The 20,542-nt window shown below is 42.8% G+C and overlaps 1 protein-coding gene across 1 annotated transcript in view; it reads right to left on the bottom strand.

The window, feature by feature from the left end:
• The window catches only part of DCC (DCC netrin 1 receptor), an 891,673-nt gene extending 871,481 nt beyond the window's left edge, over window positions 1-20,192 (bottom strand). Inside the window, exon 1 of the mRNA XM_040984736.1 lies at window positions 20,102-20,192. Within this exon, the coding sequence (XP_040840670.1) occupies window positions 20,102-20,192 (91 nt within the window). The remainder of the gene's footprint in view (window positions 1-20,101) is intronic.
• Window positions 20,193-20,542: the final 350 nt, after the last annotated feature.

The following is a 20,542-nucleotide window of genomic DNA, read 5'->3' as shown; positions in this document are numbered from 1 at the left end:
TTCGAGAGCAGAAGTGAATGATAAAAATAACAATAGCATAATAACGATGTCAATTCTTTATTTGAGAATTATAGCATAGATTTAAGGACATGCGGTCTGGAGAGGTATTTAAATTATAGCTCTGCAATTTGCCAGAATACAGTCAAGGAAAATTGGTTAATTCCTTGCCATTTTAATTTTCCCATCTGTAACAGGGCATTACTTCCTTCCTCAATGTTTTATCCTCAATAGTGAGTTAAGTGGGGATGTACAACCACTAAGACTGAATGTGGCTGCACAGGACATAAGCCTTACCATAGGAGCTTAAAACAAGAGACTTCAGTCCCACTCAGTTCAAAGATGGTATAGTTGCTCAACAATATCATCATGACTCATATTTTCTCATCCACTGCCCATTGTGCTTGATAGATGATACAACACAAGGTGGCTCATTAAAAAAAAAAAAATGCTTGTATTTCATTTGGAAGAGAGAGAGAGATCTTCCTTCTGCTGCTTCACTCCTAAGTGGCAACAACAGCTAGGGAAGGCCACGCCAAAGCCAAGCCAAGAGCTGCATCTAGGTCTTCCACATGGGTGGCAGAGGCCTAAACATGTGGGCCATATCCCACTGCTTTTCCCAAGCCATTAGCAAGGAGTTGGGTCAGGAATGGAGCAGCTCGGACAACAACTGGCACTCATATGGGACCCTGCATCACAGGCAGTAGTTTAACCTGCATGACACCATGCCAGCCCCAGCCCTCAATTCTATTATCTAGACAGAAAACAAAAAATAGCAGAAAGATGGCACTTGGGTCAGCAAGCAAGCATTCTCTGAAACAGGGAGGAACTTCCTGATTCTGTGTCATTCAGCAGAACTTGTCACAATCACTCCCATCTTGAAAAATAATCTTAGCTGCCCATTTGCTGCTCAAAAGAGCATATTCCTATGTTAAATAAGAAAATAAGGGGTGAGGACACTGGGATAATAGGTTAAGGCACTTCTTGGGATTGCCACATACCATTCTAGAGTGTCAGCTTAAATCCTGGCTCCTATCCTGCCAACCCAGCTCCCTGCCAACACACACTGGGAAGTAGCAGGATACAGCCCATGTGCCTGGGCTCCGATAAACCATGAGGCAGATCCAGATGGAGTTCCGGGCTCCTGGCTTCCGCCTAGTTCAAACCTGGTTCTTAAGGGCATTTAGAGAGTGATCCAGCACAAGAAAATTTGTTTGTTCCTTCTCTCTCTCCCCTCTCCTCACTCCTGTTGCTTTACCATTTAAGCAAATGAAAACAAACATCTTCAAAGAAAACAAAATTGGGAAATTCAATTTCATAAGCAGTAACTACTAAATCACTCAAAAAACAGTCTCAGATGCTAGTTATTATTATTAAACTTTTGAATCTATATATATGCCTCATGACTGATGATAATCCCCATATTGTAAGAATGTAGAGAACCAGACACCTACATGTAGAACACCATTTGTACAGGGGAAATTTAGGTAGTACTCAACAAAGGTGTTGCATCAGCAACCTGGGGACACAGTAGGTCATGTGACACATGCTGCTCTACCAGATCTTCCACTGACCCCGGCTCCCAGGTGGAGAATAGCTACAGACCTCGATTATATCCAGTATTGGAAGAAATTTTGTGAAGCAAGGGACAGAAGCAATATGACAACTTTGACAATCAAAGAAGGAGTGTTGAGACATTGTCAATGCTTAGAGTTATGACTCTACTCTGGAAAGATCTGCAAGCATTACATAACGGTGGACTTACGTAAAGCAGCAGTGGTACAGCAGAGCATCTGGGATGTCTGGAATGGTGATGACCACTTGAGGACAAGGAAGAAGGCCTGCAGGCCTACCAGCCTGTCAGGTGTGTGGCCTTGCCACATAGAGGACAACTGGCTCGTGATAACTCTCATTAGGCTCCTAGGAATATGTAAGGAAAGGAATGTAGGGGGCATAAACTTATTTTAGGGGGTTAGGAGTATTAATGACAATAAGGAATTATTTAGATAATAATGCTGATTTCTGTGATCAGATTAATTGTGGTATGCTCATGCGATAGCTTACTGCATGTTGGATAATATTTTTAAATATTTGCACTTTTCTCAAAAAGAAATTTATAAATGCTTTCTTGATTGCTATCTTCCTTAAAGATTAGGAATTTAAAGTGCTGAAAGGCAGGGTATATGCCATAGTTTATCCATCTAGAAAGTTCTAGGGTTGAGTTAAACTCAAGTCCAGCTGAAAGAAATCATATCCTGAGAACAATGACGGATTCTCAATGAGTACACAGCTACCATTATTCATTTTTAGGGGGAACACACAGCAAGCCACAGTGCCTCTTAAAATTCAGCATATGTACGAATGAATCACCTGGTAAGTATGTCAAGAGAGCTGTTTCCCTGCCTCTCTCGGTCTAGACACGTTCTCTCATTGATTGGGTAGGAAGCACAGCCAGGAAGAATGTGTGTTAAAGTTACCTACGTGCAGTGCTGATATGACCAGACCACAAAGAATGTCCAGGGATATTGATAGATACAGAAATATGAATGGCAATCCTCAAAATAACCCTACCAGAATGGCATTATCATCCTTAAAGAGGAAGATACAAGATCAATGAGATTAAATATTCTCTTTGGTGTTCCACTCTTTAAAAATGAGGTGGTAATTTATACATTAACTTTCAGTATTAGGACTGCTTTGGGTTTATACAAAAATTTTAAGTCTAACCCAAAAATATTTCAATACCCTCCCACCAAATTTCCCTCTATTATTAACAGGGCATTATACATTAAGGTGGGATGGTTAGGCGAATTTGTATATCAATACTGGTGCCCAATAACGATTTAAGTCCATACTTCATGTAGCTTTTATTTCATTTTTACCTAAAATCCTTTTTCTATTTTAAGATTCAATCTATCTTTCTGTCCTACGATTGCATTCACAGTAAGGTGATCAGATTACATTTTATCATCATCAGTGTCTTAACTTTTCCTTGTTTGTGAAGACCCCACAGCTTTGAGGAGTTCTAGCCAGGTAGTTTTCAGAGCTGGGCTTTGTTCACTATTGTTCTCATGATGAGGCTGAGGTTGTGAATTTGAAAGGAGGAGGACCACAACAATAAAGGGCCATTCTCATTACATCCTATCAATAGTACCTACCATCAACAAGACTTACTCTTGTCAGGCCACTCCCCACTTGTCCACCTTGCAGACTGCACATTCTGGAAGCACAATCAACTCACAGAATGGCAGTTACAGTCTACCATCTTATGAATGGAACATCTACACAAATAATTCGGAATTCTTCTGCAATGGAGATTTCCCTGCTGTTTGTGCATATCAGCACGGATTCCTGGACATTTCTATTTGGGATAATACTCCAGAATTACTTTTTTGTTTTCTGCTTAAATGTGTTCAGCTTTGTCCACCAAAAGCTGTTTCAATTACCTACTGGCTCCCTTGGACATAATCTGTCATTGCAGGATTTATTTTTAAAGATTTTCTGACTATAAAATGCTCTAAGTAAACCATGTGTATTTTCTAGTTGGAAATGCCTTTGCTACTTCAAAGATTCCTGGTCACAGATTTTGCAGAATGGTATCAGAAACCAAGATCTAAGTGCATGTTTCTAACACATACACTCCTGGAAGATGTTCTATACATATTGATGAGTCTAAATATTTAAAGTCAGATCTTTGTTTTGCTTCCAAAACTGGTAGCATCTATAAACTTTTAAGCAAATAACAGACCAGCATTCCTCACAGCCTCACTAACAAAACATGAAAGATTAATTACCTGTTCTTCCCACTTGATAAGTCTAGATAATAGATCGTTGAGTAAATTATTAGACATCGACAAATCAACATCATCCTAATTTGTCAATTATTATCATAACCGTATGTAACTATCTGGGAAAAGGAGAAAGGAAGAGCTATTTCAGTTGCCACTTCTGGGCTTCCTTCACATCGACTATAAAATGTACTGCAATGCCTTAACAACAGCAGACACCTTCGTGCATTTTAAAGAAAGTGTTCTGAAATTCTGAACCAAATTCTTCCTTATAACTTGAAGCTGTGCTGAAAGGAAAAACATGCAAACATCAACTTCCAAAAGAGCCTAAATCTGCTTCCTCAGCTCCAAGATTTCAGAGTTCCAAATGCAGTGTGTGATGGTATCTGCACTTGCCTGAGCCATTTGTCCTTTGGAGACCTCCCTAAAATTATTAGGAAAAGCCTTGCAGGCAAGAGCTCTTCATTCTAAAATTACATTATTTATGCTGCCAAAGTTACTTCACAAATGACCTTGTCACTTCTCTCTTCTTTCCCTTTTCCAGCTTATCACAAATCTGCTTGAAAGGCAGCCAGGGAACAGGGACTCAGAGCTGGTGGTAAGAACTAGGGCCAGCACTTAGTGGGTGGCTGACTGTCAGTGGTGAAGTGTCACTATTGTTTCTATTTCTTTCAAGTATTCCTTTGCAAGGCACAGAGATAAGCGCACACACACACATGTGTGCATGTACGAGTGGCAGAGAAGACAGGAAGAGATTCTCCATCTGCCCATTTCCCAGGTACTCAGAACAGGAGTGGCTAGGCCAGGCTAGAAAGGAGGAACTCAATCTAGACTTCTCTTATGGGTGACAGAAGGCCAAGTGCTTCAGACATCACCACTGGCTCCCACACTATGCACACAAAGAACCTGGGTATCAAGCAGAGGTAGGACTCAAACTCAGATGGGATGCAAGCATCTCCACTGCTGTGAAAAATGCCTGCCCATCCATCATTCTCTTTTCCTGGTTTTTCCAGAGCCTGGATTGTAAAGGACAGTGTCCACATAGAAAGACACCTCATTCTCTCCAATTGTCTTGCCCTCCAGGCCCTGTCTCTTCTCATTCCTGAAACTCTTCAGAAAGTTTTCTTTTCTCTCTCCTATTTGCAGCTCCAAAGTACTTGGTTCTCAGTAATATATTGCTTTGGTAATCTGTCTGTATTTTTGCCTTTTTTGCACTCATTAAGATTTGCTGATTTATTTGACAAGCAAAATGACAAAAAGAATGAGGGAGGGAGAGAGAGACAGGGTGTGTGTTCATTCATTGGTTCACACCTCAAGTCAGGGCTGCTTCAGGCTGAAGCCAGGAGCCAGTCAATCCACCCAGGTCTCTAACACAGGTGTCAAGTGCCCCATTTGGGCCATCTTGTGCTGCTCTCCCAGGGGCATTACAGGAAGCTGGACTGGAAGTGGAACAAACATCACTCAAATGGCAAGCTGGAATACAGCATGGGAATTCAGCAGTTGAGCTCACTGAACTCTACTGCTGACCCACATTATGCACTTTAAATAGAACCTAGGAACCAACTAATATAACACATAAAACATCACCTTAACAAACATCTACCGAACACATGGCAAACAAAAGCAAAACAACCCAGAAAGAGCTTAGTGCTTAGCTGTGCGCCAATGACTATGACAAGCCTTTCGAGTAACATATTTTTGTAAGAAACACAATCCATTCAGCAATGGTTTTCACTACGTTAGAAACTATGAGAACCATTTGATTAAATGCTGCAAGAGCCCAGGCTGACCTCCGGGAGTGTGCGCTCATGCTTCACAGTCCCACTCTTAGATTTGTGATTTGGAAGTTTACCTGACTATTCAGACTCAGGTTCCTCAACAGCGAAATAAGATCATCTCAAGAAACCGCAGGGTTTCTTCACTGAGGGATGACCTCTTCAGAACACGGGAATGTATGTTGTTTCTTTCCAGGTTGTACTATATCCTCATTGTCTTAGTTTCCATTGACTTCTATAAAGAATACTTTTTTAATCTCATTTAGGTTGTCAGGGTGGTTTTCAAAAAGCAAACACTGAAACTCACCTTGTAGGAAATGATTATTCACCTGTTATCTCGTTCCATATACCTCCCTGTGAGTCGATAAATGCCTAAAATGCATTAGCAACAGGGCTTAAAGAAATTTAAAAAAATGCCACAGATTTCATACACTTGCATTTCCATATCTGCAAGATTTCCTTCATTTTGTAATTTATCAAGGCACTCTGGAATGTGGCCAATAAAATTATGAGTAGTGGCAAATATAGGGAAAGTAGGCCAACAAAGACGGTAGAGGAGGAAAGGGAAGTAGAGAAACCTTTCTCTAGTTACAAGCTGAGTAACTGCAGTTTATCATATCCTCAACTGAACTCTGCAAGGCTCATGTACAAGAACAGCTTCAGCCGCTGCACACGGCACACCTGACAGCAATCATCATATACAGGTTCATTAGTTAATGTCTTTCAACAGGCACAGGGTTACACAACGCAGAAGTGTTAGACATGACTTTGGCAATACATTTCCTTACCACCCCAGGTATTTTTGCCTAAGTAGTTTGTTCTCCCATGCCCCCACCTCCCTTCTTCTCCTCGTCCCAAATAGTCTTCCATTACATTTGACAGGATTACTGGGTAAGACCTCAGTGACCCAGACATCATGGCTAAGGTAGAAGTGGGTTCTAAATCTTCAAATTAGCAATCCAGTGTCCAGACTGCCCTAGTAGCCCCCTTTTAACAAGCGTTGCTACACTTCCGGTGGTTTCTTTTCAAGGTACTAGTTAAAACAACATGGTTGTTTGAATGGTTGTCCTGCAAACAACCATTCAAACATTTCCTCATTCCCACTATGGTTACCCCACTCAGGGTGACCAACAACTCCAGTTACCTTGGGGCTGCCTCACTGTGGACACTCAAGTACCTTCTTTGGGAATTTGGACAAGATGGAAATGCTGGGTCCAGCACAAGGGTAGTCTCTGATGCCCCAGGTTCTTTCTGTCTGCTCTCTGTCTGGGATTTTGTTCCTTTTTGCCCTAAACGCCTTCCTGACAAATGATTAAATTCTCTTTCCTCCACTACAGTGTAAGAATTGCATTTCTCCCTGAGAGGCAGCTCACTCCTCTACAAATAGACTTTTACTCTGGGAGAAAGAAAACATCAGCCTTACATAACATTTCACAAAAGCCCTACTCATTTTCCACCAAGACCAGAAAAGGGCCTATAGTTCAGGAGCTAAGCAGAAACTCCTCTCACCAGGCAGGACAGTCGTGATTTCCATTCAGATTGATCAAATCTGCACAGCTGAGCCCCTACGTTCTCTTCTTGTGAACTGTGATGTAGAACAGGCCAGCGAATACTCATCTAGCTGCCCGGCATTGCAGAGTAAAAGCTTCAAAACCGCACACTGAGCTTTTTCCCCATACAACTTTAGTCTTCAAAACCCTCAGTTACAACCCATGTCCTCTGCCACTGAGGCCCAGGCAAATGTGCACCTGTTCCATGCCCTAAATAATATCTTCAAACAGCAATGGTTCAATATAGGGTCACCCCCTTCCAAGTCTTCCTTTGGGCATGACTGTGAGTTTAGCATCATGAACCTGACAACAAGAAGAGAGAGGGAAGCAATGGAGGGACAAGGAAGTACAGAGACTCTAATGTCCCTTTCAACTGCCTTCCCTTTCTGTAAGTCTGAGTATCTTTCAGGAGGAAAGAGAGTGGATGCAGGAGAAAAATGAAGTCAAAATCAGCAGACCTCTTTAAATTGGGTCTTCTTGAGCACTGATGAGAAAAGAAGGGGAAAGGCAGGAAGAACACCCAATCAGCATTTTCAAGGGCTTTAAATCTCAAGCAAAATGAAGCATGTCACAGCCTTTGCCATGAAATATTTTAGTCATAAAACTGCAAATGCGGATACTGTTTGGTGGTTGGAGTAGTCTGCAGTGCAAGACCCATTCTGGAGGCTAATGTCCTGCTCAGAAGCTCCATGCGAAGGGAGAGGATTATCCTTCTATGCCACATCCAGTACCCCCAGGGCAGTGGTGTCCATCACTTGGGATTCTAACTGAGCATCTCTGGGCATTTTCTGAACATCACCACTTCTCATCACCTCCTATGGAATGCCAATATTGTTGGCCCATCGATCATACAGAAACAACAGCACTCAGGAACAGTGGTTCCCAGACTTGGCTGAACACTGGACCCCCCTAGAAGAACTGAAAGAATACTTGTGCCTGAGTCCTTTCTCAGAGGAAGAGCTGGGCATTGGTACGCAGTGAAACTGAGAGCCATTCCTCCAGAGACAAGACCCTACATGCAGGGAAAAAAAGAAGATAGCCAGTACCACATATTAATGAAGCAAGGATGTCTTAATGGCCCTGTAGGAAATAGATGTGAATGACTAGGTAAATCAGTAAAGGAAAACAGTTTGTATGTAAAATCAACAAGGATGGGTTATAGGATACCAAGTTGGATCAGCACTACATGGAGTCAGTACCTATTAGGTGGACCTGTTACTCTCTAAATCCAGGTCAAGTATGGACAAGGGCCCTACTAAACAAAGAAGTGGATGATTTCATATTTTCCCTTGGGACTATCTTAGTTTGCTTCTAAGTCATTAAAACCACAGCAACATAAAACAAGGTATGCTATGGTCAGCCAGTTCCAATGAATTTTTATATTTGTAAAAACTACTTTGGGACAAATGTAGCACACATTAAGATAATATTAGGTGGCACTTTGGAAAAACATAGCAAATGCCAGACACTGAGATAGATGTATTATATAGCTGTTGGAGTAACGATATGTCCATTCAGAGTTGGAATGTAGAGGTTGATGTTTTTATCTCCACTTGATAAAGGTTGAAGGTAACATTCAGCAAGGTTAAATATTGCAACCAAGCCTAAAGGCTGACAAGCTTTTACTCCGCCTTCCCTCTGTGATCAAACCATGCAACCATGCAAAGGGCTGCGCTGCTCCTCAATGTCCAGAGAGGGGCAGTAGACTGACTTCATGGCACACTTGGTGCTGGGATCTGTGACATTGAAAAGCTGTGACTCAAGGGCTTCTGAGCAGCTGTAGGTTATGACAAAGCACGTTTGAGAATTAGCAATAGGGCCAACATTGTAGCTTAGCGGGTCACAAACCACATGTGACACTGCCATCCCATGGGAGAATTGGTTTTTTGTCCTGGATAACCCACTTCCAATCCAGCTACTCTATCTCTTCCCTTGCCTGTCAATTCATTCCTCGGTATCCATTTAACTATTACTTTCTCAGGGAAATCATGATCTACCTTTTGTGGGGGTTCTCTTACAAGTTTTTTAAGTCTTATCTCATTTGAAAGTGTGGGTTTGTTCATATATGTTAATTGTTTAGCATCTCTATCACAGTAGGTTACAAGTTCCATCACCACCTTAACCCAGTGTTTGGGACAAATTGAACAGAAGTAACATGAGAGTGTCATGGAAGTCCAGGAGTGTATTTGTAGCAACAAGCTGTCAGGTTTGCAAAATAGTCTACAGTTTCTCTAACAATACAGGGATGAATCAATTAACGGTCAGCCCACCTGGCTAATATTAATATGCTAATGATATAATGTATAAACATGATAGCTTCTGTCACACATTCCTTAATGAGTATTTTCTTCTGTATTGTTTCCTGCTTAGCTCTCCATACGTCTGTCTTTTGGAGGACAGAAACATATCTAAATTACCCAGTCATCTCCTTGTAACCCTTGGCAAATGCTCAGTAACCATAAACCTGGATCAAATCCTTGGTCTCATGTGGTCCTTGGAATATCTTGGTGACTTTGCTACCACCGGTAGTCCTATCTGGAAGAAGAGAACACAAGTTTTAAGACAAATGTGTGCTCCTGGAGGTAGTGTAACACAAAAACTATACTAACTCTACATTTTATAATATATGACTTAGAAGATCTCACAAGAACATATTAAATTAAGAGCCCCTGATTATCAGAACAATATAAGCAAATTAGCGGGAGTTTGGGTAAGAGAAATGAATATGACTACACTTCTGGAGAGGTATGAGGAAGGTGAAGTAAACTAACTAGTTATAGACTGGTTAAGACTCAGGAGGAGGCCAGAGTGATTGGTAACCAGAATGGTGTAACATGTTTCAGCACAGAAGGGGAGTATCACCACAAGGAGAAAATGGAAGCCAGGAGCCCAATGCCAGGGATGACAGAGAGAACACAGAGGACAAATCTATCTAGGACGTCTTGGAAAATAAATTTAAACAGGAAAAAAAAAATCCACTGGCTACTAAAAAGCTTAAGGGAAACAGTCCTCAAAGCATCCCTGGAGATCCCTCAAACCAGAGACACACAATATCTAGCAATCTTTCTGCAGGGAATAGATCTGCCCAAACACCAGGAGTGAAAGGGAAAACATTGCACAGCTTCTCTCTAATTTACATTCCCATGCTCCTGGAACCCCAAGAGACCCAGAAAAATGCGGGAGCAATGGGTTGAGGATAGCAGGTGGTCCTCACTGGGTATGTCTTGAGGTCTCAGCCTTGGCTCACATCTCCAATGAGCTGGCACTGCAGTCAACATGACAGATAGGCCACTATGCATATGTAAGACACTTTTCTTCATCCAGGGACCCTCACGGCCCACTCCAAAGGCAGCAAGTGAAATAATTAGATGAACATCTAAATAAAATAAAATAAAAAACATAAAAATTTAAAAAAACAGAGAAGGCACATGAACAAGCAATAGTGTGTATGAAGCTCAGCCATGTACGTTACAAGCATAGCAATGATGGTGGCCTATGCAATGTTCCTATTAAGCCTGAAGCCCAAGCATCCTGCTCCCTTGCACATGAGAATACAGAACCTCTACGGTCTATAACAAGCAGAATAAGAGAAAAATCTGACAAAAGGAAGGATTGCCTGGATAATCAATAACCTCACAGCAACCAAAGATCTCCTGTCCAGTTCTGAGTCAGTGTGCATCCTGTAAAACTTGACTAAAGCAAACATGATGTGTCATTAACCAACTGCTTGCTACAACTTAGTAGCAACTATGCCTCAAAGCAACAAAGTTGCTTATGAAACAGAATAACCACTGATGAGATGGGATGTCTCAGAGCCAATGGCTGCTCAGCTGGAGAACAGAAGCACAGAATTATCTAGCTAAAATCATAAATGGCTAAAGCATTTGTGAAAAAAAATTGCTCATGCTTATTAGCAATCAGGGAAATGTAAATTAAACCCACAATGTGATATTAATTTACATACACTATTTGGGCAGTTTAAGCCTGAGGAAACATCAAACACTGGAGGAGACGCAAAGCCCAGGGAACTTCCATGTCAGGCTGCTGGGAGTCTGGGTAGATGCAATGTGTCATAACCACCTAAAAAAGACCACGTCTTCTCCACGGGTCAGTAATTTTGTTCCTAATTCCCTACTGTGACTAGAGAGGTAATTTTACATGCCTGGACATATATAAGAATGCACAGCAGCATTACTGGCAATGATACATATGTGCTCCCAAAAGCCCATTAACAGTAAACTGAGTGAACTGAAGCTAATAAAATCAAAGACACAGCAGATAGAAATACAGACATATTCCTCCATACAAGCAGATGTTAAAAACTTAAAGTTTAGCCAAAACACAAGTTAGATAACAAAGCAAATATTTACTTCAATGACAACACTGCTGCTTTGAACATTTAAGATTGAGATGAGAAAAAACTGCCACAAAAAGGCACATGCATACCACACACAACCCAAAACTACAGAAATCAAGAAGTGAATTAACCCAAAATACAAAGAACTGCTATTATTATCATCATAATTCTACCAAATACAGCTTATGAAATAGGGATCACAATTCAGATAAGTCATATAATATTGGAATTAGCAATATATTAGGACTGATCTAATCCATTATCATCTTTAACAAGAAAAATATGCTGCAGGAGGAACAAATGGCATCAAAGTTCACATTAAATTTCAAGAATGCTAAAACCCCATTAATTAAAACCAACCAGCTCACCCCCTCCTTTAGCCCATGGTGAAATGGAAATCCTAATCTAGAGTTTCTTCTCTTACCTAAACACAATTGCAACATTTCTTCTTGAAAAAAAAAAACATTATTTAATTTGAAAGGAATTACACAGAGAGAAAAAAACAAAACACACACATCACAGAGAGAGAGAGACAGAGAGTCTTCCATTTGATCATTCACTCCTTAAAGGGTCATAATGGCAAAGGCTTGGCCAGGACAAAGCCCAAAGCCAGGAACTCCATCTGGAATGTTCCCACGGGTAGCAGGGACCCAACAGCTTGGGCTGTGTGCTGCTGCTGCTGCTTTCCCGGCAGTTCCCGGCAGGGAACTGGATCAGAAGTCGATCTGCCATGACTCGGACCAGTGTTCACATGGGGTGTCGGCCTCATGAGCAGCAGCTTACCCCACTGTGCCAATAATACTATCCCTGCTCCCCTATATCTGAGCAGGTCAAAGGTTAGCAAAAGAAATACTGGAGGTCATGAGGTAGTATACTAAATGTAAGTTATAACTCATTTTTTCCCCTAAAATATTTTGGAAAATAAAACAAGAAACCATGGTTATTCAGAAGAAACATTTGAAAAGTACCATATGATAAAATCTCCAGCAATTATCCCCTTTTTAATTTTTATTTTATATCACAAAATGCATATAGCAACTCTTAGTGTTCTGTTAGATCTATTACATACATCTCTACATACATCTTAAAAGGCAACTGAGTGGAGAAAGATTTCTAAAAGACCGAAAAACAAAAACAGTAAAATGTAAAACACTGCTGTTTTTTAATAAAAAATGTTGGCTAATAAGACAAATGACTTGAGATCACACTTACACTAGCTTCATCTTTAACTAATTAATTAATTTTATCACACAGTACCATTGGCTCAGGGATTTTTCCCTCCTTGTCTCTTCAATTTCCCTCCTCCCACTGATTTCCCTTATATTATTACAATAGAATAGTCCTTCAAAAATCCATAAATATACTAACTTTTAAACTCTTCTACTCACTTATATATTCCTCAAGGCAGATTGAGGAACATTTGAGATGGCTGAGAATAATGTTACAGGATCAGCCCTCTTAAGACGTCATCATTCCCTAATGAGTTGATATTTTAACTAGATAACAGCAAAATGATTGAATTAATTCAGAGGAGCATTTTTGTCCTATAGATTCCCAAGAGTGCCCCTTTGAGAAGAACCAATACTTAAATGATGAGCATGGAACAAGAAAACAAATTCCAATTTGTATTAAACGTCCACTATTAAGTTCCATGTAACAGTTATAAATGGTCTAAAGGAATTCCTCTTTGGGAAGTTGGAGAAGCGTGAGCAACCAAGAGCCATAGAATTTGCATTTGTGACACTAAGATCAAGTACAACACAAAACCGGAAGTCTATTATAAGAGCAGGGTTCAAGAGATTTAACAGAAAAAAAATTCTTTCCCCTTTTAGTCATGTCATAATTTAAAACTATGATCAATACATATGGAAAGATTTGTGTGTTTCCTAGTTGAACTTTCTAGTGGAACTTTCCCCCAAGATGGGAAAGCTGTGAATAATAAGGTTGTTTGGAACAATTCATAAAAAGTAGTATGAACTAGTGTTACCGTTGACACATTAGCATCAATAGTAAAAATGAAGGTATAATCAATCATTTACTTTTCATGTATTTCTAAACCATATCATTGGACAGAGTTTAGGCAGTTCCAAACTGTCAAGGAAAATATTTCCACTTAACAGTGGAGTTAAAGGAACTTTGTTTTTAAACCTCAGGCTAAAATGTATAAAACAAATTTAGAGCTCTATAGTAATTCTGATCATCAATCAACCTACCTGTATTTCTTCTTGTGAAAAAATGACCTCAGAAATATAAGAAATCAACACTGTAGGGTGCAGAAACCAAAAGCAGCCTACTAAATGATGCTGTAATTTACCTGAGTGCTGCAATTATAAAGGTGCATAATAATTTGCATTTTATGTCTTGGCTATTATGCACTTGCTGCATGTAATTTTCTCTTGTACTCTTTTTTTATTGGCCTGAAGGGAAAATTACCTGGATTGCTTGACCGTTTGTTTATTTACTTATTTAGTCATGAAGCAGAGAGAGAGAGAGGGAGAAAATGCTCTCCCATCTGCTGGTTTATTCCCCTAGATGCCTGCCGTAACAGGAAATAAGTCAGGAAAATCCAGGACCGGGCAGTCAACCCAGGTCTCACACAGAGGCAGCAGGAGCCCAGGGTCTGCACTAGCAGAAACGTGGGAGTCAGCATAGTGGTGAAGGAAGGTGTAAGGAAAGAATATCATTACATTCTTCAAACTCGATTTGCAAGCTTTATTAAATCTGTGCTTCTATTAATATCACATCAACATGAAAAAGTAAGGCAGAAATGTTAGATGAAAAAAAATTGTAAGAACATGACAAGAGAAAAAGAGGTCTTTGCTTTAATAAAGACTTCATGGACTGAGGGAGTGGGGGAGAAAAACCTGGAGTCAGGAGCCAGGGTGGAACCTAAGAGCTTTCAAGTACACCATTCACCCCTGTGGGTACCTTTACCTCTAGCCCAAGTGCCCAACTCGTCATCCTTTCTAAACTAAATGTATATTTGCCTTAGTTTTGCTCTGGTTCTGAAGGTAAGTATCTTGAATGCATTGGAGCAAGACAACGCTGTTGACATTATAATATCATTAAGAAATTGGTATCAAATAAGTAAGTTACTTTAAAGAACACTAAAGTTCTATTACTCCAATTTGGCCACGCCTTGGTGAAAACATAGTGTGTCCCAGTTGGTATCACATAGCAGTCCGGAGGGCTCCCTCGTGTCTCCTCCTGAGCATGTGAGTTCCAGAGCTGTAAAAGAATTGGTTGAGAACATCCAACAGAAAACTGCATAGCTGCTGTTTGAGTACAGTTTAATTCTCTACTAAAAAGAAGCACTTAGGAGAAGTTAAAATTTTATTTTTCAAGTAAATCCCTGTAACCTGGCGAAATGTAACACAACATGTTCAACATGATGCCCGCAGAGCAAGGACTTGGTTTCATCATGGAAAGGCTTTCCTGAGCTGTGTCAAGGGAGGCAGGAATGATGCTGCACAGCTCAGAGATGAGCAACTGGGGCTCTTCAGGGACATACTGGGGAGAAGCAAGCAGCCCGGGGCAGGCTGCTGAATGGTTCATCGGCCCTTGGGTGCAGACTCAATTCAGCATGTTTCAATCATGAATTAGCAAGACTCCAAGCTACGATTCATGAAGGCATGACTGTCTTGATCACTCAGAAAAATGTAATGTCTAAAGCACCGTGCAGAAAAAGAATAAAAACCACTCCAGGTTATATTTTGTGAGCTATGAATGTGCTTAATATTTACCACTCCAGTTTAGGGATGAGAGTATCTTCTTCCAAAACCAAGTGATTTTTTTTTAATCATTAGCTAATTACCCACGTAACTCTCAGCAACTTTAAGCCATTCTTCATTCTTTTTTCCCAAGCCAGAGCTAAGTTTTCCTAAAATTTACATATGCAGTCCATCTTAGTGATGGTCATCAGAGACAGTCTCCCCCATGAAAAATGAGTCAAACTGCAATGTGTTCTTCACTTACTACAAATTCATTTAAGAAAAAATCATTTAATTTTGTTTAATTTGAAAAGGCAGAGTCACAGAAAGAGAGGCAGAGAAAGAAAATTCTTCCATCCATTGGTTCACTCCCCACATGGCTGCAATGCCTAGAGCTGGGCCATTCTGAACCAGGAGCCAGGAGGTTCATCTGGACCTCACATGTGGGTGGTAGGGGCCCAAGTACTTAGATCATCTCCTGCTGCGTCTTTCAGACCATTAGCAGGGAGCTGGATCGGAAGCAGAGCAGCTGGGATAGGAACAGATGCCTACATGAGATGCCAGTGTTGATGGTGGCAGCCTTATCCATGGCACCACAATGCCTGCCCCTGTGATTCAATGTGGACCACATTGGAAACTTGGAACAGTTCATGCCGGAGAGGAAGAATTCATTAGCAGTGAAGTCACAAATATCTGTACATAATTAGAACTATCATAATTCACCCTCATAGTTACACATTTGGAGGAAAAGAGACTAGGAGAGGATGGAAGACTCTGTGTTTGTGTTTTAGACCTACAGACCTGGCACTGAGGCTCAGCACGCTAATTTACTCCATGGCACCAGCATCCCTCTTAGGCACGAATTCACGTCCTGACTGCTCCACTTCCAATCCAGTCCTCTCCTAATGCCCTGGGAAAACAACAAAGGATGGTCCACATTTTTGGAACCCTGTGACCACATGGGAGATCTGGAAGAAACTCCTAGTTTCCAGCTTCAGATCAGCTCAGCTCTGGTTGTTGCAGCCATTTGGAGAGTGAACCAGCAAACAGACGGCTTCTCTATCTCTCCTTTCTGCAAATCTGCCTTTCAAACAGAAATGAATACATCTTTAAAAGAATAGTTATGCTGCTGATGGAAGCATGAGGGGAAAGCTTCACAGGCAAAGACTGAAGTTTCACAGGCAACTTCTGCAAAGAAATAGTAAGACAATTTGTTTTCAAATGTCATCTTGGACATAGTCTCCCACAATAAGAAATGCTTGCATAACCTCCTTAAAAACTTCAGTACTGATGTTTAAACGTGAGGCAGCAGGTAAAGATAATTGGGCCAACAAGTCAAGACATCATTTAAGGTGTGCTTCCAAAGGACAACAGTCATGGCTGTAGAGAGGATGGTACTGTATATGGCTGGAACCATCCCAGGAGTAAGTCACGGGTATTTAAACAATCCCAGTTGACTGGGTCTATGGAAAGAGGGCACGCAATCATGAAGAAACATCTCATTCTTTGAAAGATGTACACGAGATAACTGGAGAGATGGGATTACAAGACAGCATACAAGAGAAATTATCATCCCCTCCATCCCTAGAAATGAGTAAATATCACTCCCACCCTCCAGATCCCACCCCAGTATCTCATGCCATGTTCCCACTGCCTTAAAAAATGTACCACAGCCTGCCATTGCCCTATACTCCAGGGCAAAGCAGAGCAGAGCCTCAGTGAGGAAGTTAGGTTGTTTTCTTCTACAATGAAAACAATAGGGAAGTATGCTAAGAGGTTAACTCACCAGAGAATAAATGTGTAATCCTACATGCTGAGAAGTTATAAATCTCCAGACAAGAAAGTGCCTATCAGCAGCTCAAGACAGCCCAGCTTTTAAGAGCATTAAAGCAAATGCACCCAGCCTAATATATTCACATAGAACACATGTGGTGGCCATTTCACATGCTTCATAACTCAGAGGGCAGCTGCTACTGGGGAGGAAATGGATAGTGTGACAGGTCATGGGTGATTTATACTACCAGACTCCCAAGGAGTGGATGGCTGGCCTGTCCTGGAACCCTCAGGTCCTGCCACACTCCCTCCAGTCCACAGCAAACCCAGACGGGCACCTGATCCACTTAGGTGAGAGAACATTAAGGGAGTCGGCAGAACCATCAGCAAGTCTTTCTGCACCATACCCAGGTCCCCTGAACTCACAGGTTTTTGTGCATCCAAATGTGCATAAAGAATGATCGCACGTGTGTCCTTCCCACTTCGTTCATCCAACATGTAAAATTTCTGGCTTACCTGACCTCCAGACTCTACTTGGTACTTCTGCCTGTGCCTCATGCCAAGTGTAGAAGAAGATGGCATCTTTACAAATCCCAACTATAAAGCCACCATTCTCCTCCCCCAGCATCAAGTCCTCGCCCTCTGCTGACCCTACCCTAGGATCACTTTTGTTGTATCAAAACAGCTTTGTATGACTCTATATCAGCTTCAGACTTTACTTAGAAAGTGGGGAAGGGGCCAGGGCTATTGTGCTATTCTCCATAACCCTTTGTTACCAATCAACAAAGTCTTCAAGAACACCCTGCAGAAAGGGAATTTCGCTGTCAGTAAACTAGACGCTTGGCCTTATTAAGGGCACCTCCTACTGGTCCTTTCAGAGAGTGAAATATGTTTCCTTTATTATCCAATTCCCTGCCAACGCCTCAGAGCCGGGAAGTTGCTGCTGAAAGAAAGAGGTGATGCTCAGTTTAATGAGCTAAGAACAGAGTGATTTGCATTTTGAGTACGTTAAAAGGGCGCCATCCACTTTCCTAAGATCTGCACTAGCTGCATCGCAACTCATTTGCAAACAACAAAAACGGTTTTTGATGGGCAGACAAATTTTAAGATTTAGATCCATAAATCCATCTATAAGCATATCCCTTGTATATTGCCGCCTGCGTTTTCATGAATAGGCTTGTGTGTTGAGAAAGAAATTAACACAGTTTATAGACCTCACTCTGAACAAAAAAACAAGAGTGTGCGGGGGGCTATTTTAATATATTTAGATACTAATAACACACATACTCATTTCCATTCACCCACATCCCCTCCACCGCTTCCCAGACAGGAGTCACCTGGGAAAAGGCTTGAAATTACTGTCTTGTAATTAACACGATAATACGGTTCACTTTCGAACACTTTGCCTCACGCGGGACAAACCAGCACACTTTAGGCCCCCGGGGTCCCAACTTCCCCTTTCCAGTCCGAGCAGGAGGCGACCCCCCAAACATTCTGGGGTGCGTTCAAACTCAATCTCCATGCAAGAAAAGAGTCCGAAGCTTCAGGACACCCAGCATGTGCAGATTGCGAGCAGGGAATTTTAAAGACAGCTATTCATTACGGTGGGGCAGGTCCCCAGCCCACCTTCCCCGGAGACAAAGCTCTGCCGAAGAGGAGCCTGGAGGAGGAGGTGGCGAGGGACCCGTGAGGGTGGGCGGTCGGGCGTGCGGAGGTGGGTGTGCGGGAGCGCGCGGGGGGCCACACACGCACACACAGTCACTCACGCCCCTCCACTCTCGCTTGCTCTGTCTGGCCCAACACGGATGAAGAATTGAGTCCGTGTACACGCGCCAACAGATTGCTGCCTGCGTGAGGCCACACCGGCATGGGGAGCCCCGGACAGGCTAGGCGCTTGGCTGCCCCAGTCCCTCGTGACCCGGAGAGGCGCATTCTCCGCCCGTGTTCACAACCCTGGGCCATGCAGCATTTAGCAGGCACAAGAAAGCAAGTGCTGCCGGCTGCGGAAGATTGGGGGGCGGGAGGGCGGCTGCTGTCACGGAGTTTCATTCCCTGTTAATCTCCTAGGTGCAGGTCACTGCTCTCCTACTCCAGGTTGGGGCCCTACCCGTGCGCCTCCCTTTCCTTTGCATTTGCAAAAAGGTCATTTTCGAAGGGATTTGAAAACCCAGCCCACAGCTCTGCTCTTTCTCCACCAGGCCTGGCCCGCGCATCCCAGTGCCCAGATAGATATCTGGGGTGAGATCCTGCAGAAGGAGAGAGCGTTATAAGCAGACGCTTCATTCTTTTTTTCTTCCTTTCGACCGTCGAGGCCACCCCCAGCTCCGTATTGCGAGACTGCAGCAGCCACAGCAGCTTTCACATCCCCTTTTCTCCAGTTCTACCCCTTGCCACCTCTAAACAATTTTGACATTTTAAACCAGAAACTGTGTGTGCCAACTGCCAGGGCCAGGGAGCCAGGCTCGCCCTCACTCCTCCTCTCAATAGTCCCCATTGCAGTCTGGAGATGTCCTGGGCTATCTGGAGACTTCGATTCCGCGTGGCACTTGCCATTGAAAAATCAAACGAAAACAAACGCGCCTCCCTTCTCCAGGCAACTCTGCGCTTCTAAGCGCCGTGGGCCCCTCTTCCGAAAAAGCAATAACACGTTAGCAGACCCTTCTCTGGTCCTTAATCAGCAAGTCCAGAAACGCAAACCCAGGCGACAGGCTCCCGCATTCACAAACGCCTCAGCCCCACCACCTGCATCCCGCGACTTCCTCAAAGCCCCTCTATGTCCTCCTCCGCTTGCCTCCAGAGCCCCGAACCCCCTCGCAGGTTTCGGAAGCTCTCACGATCCAATCTAGCTCATCACTTGCCCCAGCCCTGCAAGTCAACACGAGTATTTACAAAAGCAAAGACGCCAGGAGCAGCCGATTTTCAAAGAGTGAAGGGGCGCCTCTCTCCCCCACTAACAATATCCTCCGCCCCCAGGGGATGGAAAAAAATAATAAAATTAGAAGAAAAAAAAAAAAACCTCTCAGATCTTTTATCGTGGGAGACAGAGCGAGCGCTGGTTATCTGCCCTCCGCCCCAGTTCTGAGAGTCACCAGATGAAAATGAAAAGGCAAAGGAAAGGGGCGCGGGGAGAAGAAAGGAAGGAGGTTCTTACCGGTGACTTGAAGATGCGCGCTGAGCAGCGAAGCCCCGAAGAGTACAAAAGCCAGCTTGGGTACCCAAACACATCCAAGACTATTCTCCATATTTCAGCCAACACCTTCTGGGCCGGGGGTCCTGGGCAGCGGCGGCACTCACACACATGCACTCACACACGCATGCACACATGCACACTCGCGCCGAGCCCCTTCGGCTTCCTCTTCTTCTTCCTCCTCCTCCTCGTCCTCTTCCTCCACCTCCCCTGAGCCTCTTCTGCCTCGAAACCTCTTTCCTTGTCCACGCACAGAATCAGTAGCCAAAGGAGGCAGCAAAAAGTTCCATTCGCTCCCAGAGATCCCAAGCCCAGGGAAAACCTGGGAAAACTAACTCAAGGAAACGGCTGGAGCAGGAGGGAAGAGGGCTGGCTGTCCCCGGGGCTGGCGGAGCATCAATTCAC

Source organism: Ochotona curzoniae, unplaced genomic scaffold, assembly GCF_017591425.1.
Source record: "Ochotona curzoniae isolate NIBS_2020 unplaced genomic scaffold, NIBS_Ocur_1.0 contig_43, whole genome shotgun sequence".
In the NCBI taxonomy this organism is placed as follows: domain Eukaryota; kingdom Metazoa; phylum Chordata; class Mammalia; order Lagomorpha; family Ochotonidae; genus Ochotona; species Ochotona curzoniae.
Note: the sequence above shows the minus strand (reverse complement) of the source record. Positions and strands in the feature narration are given on the sequence as shown.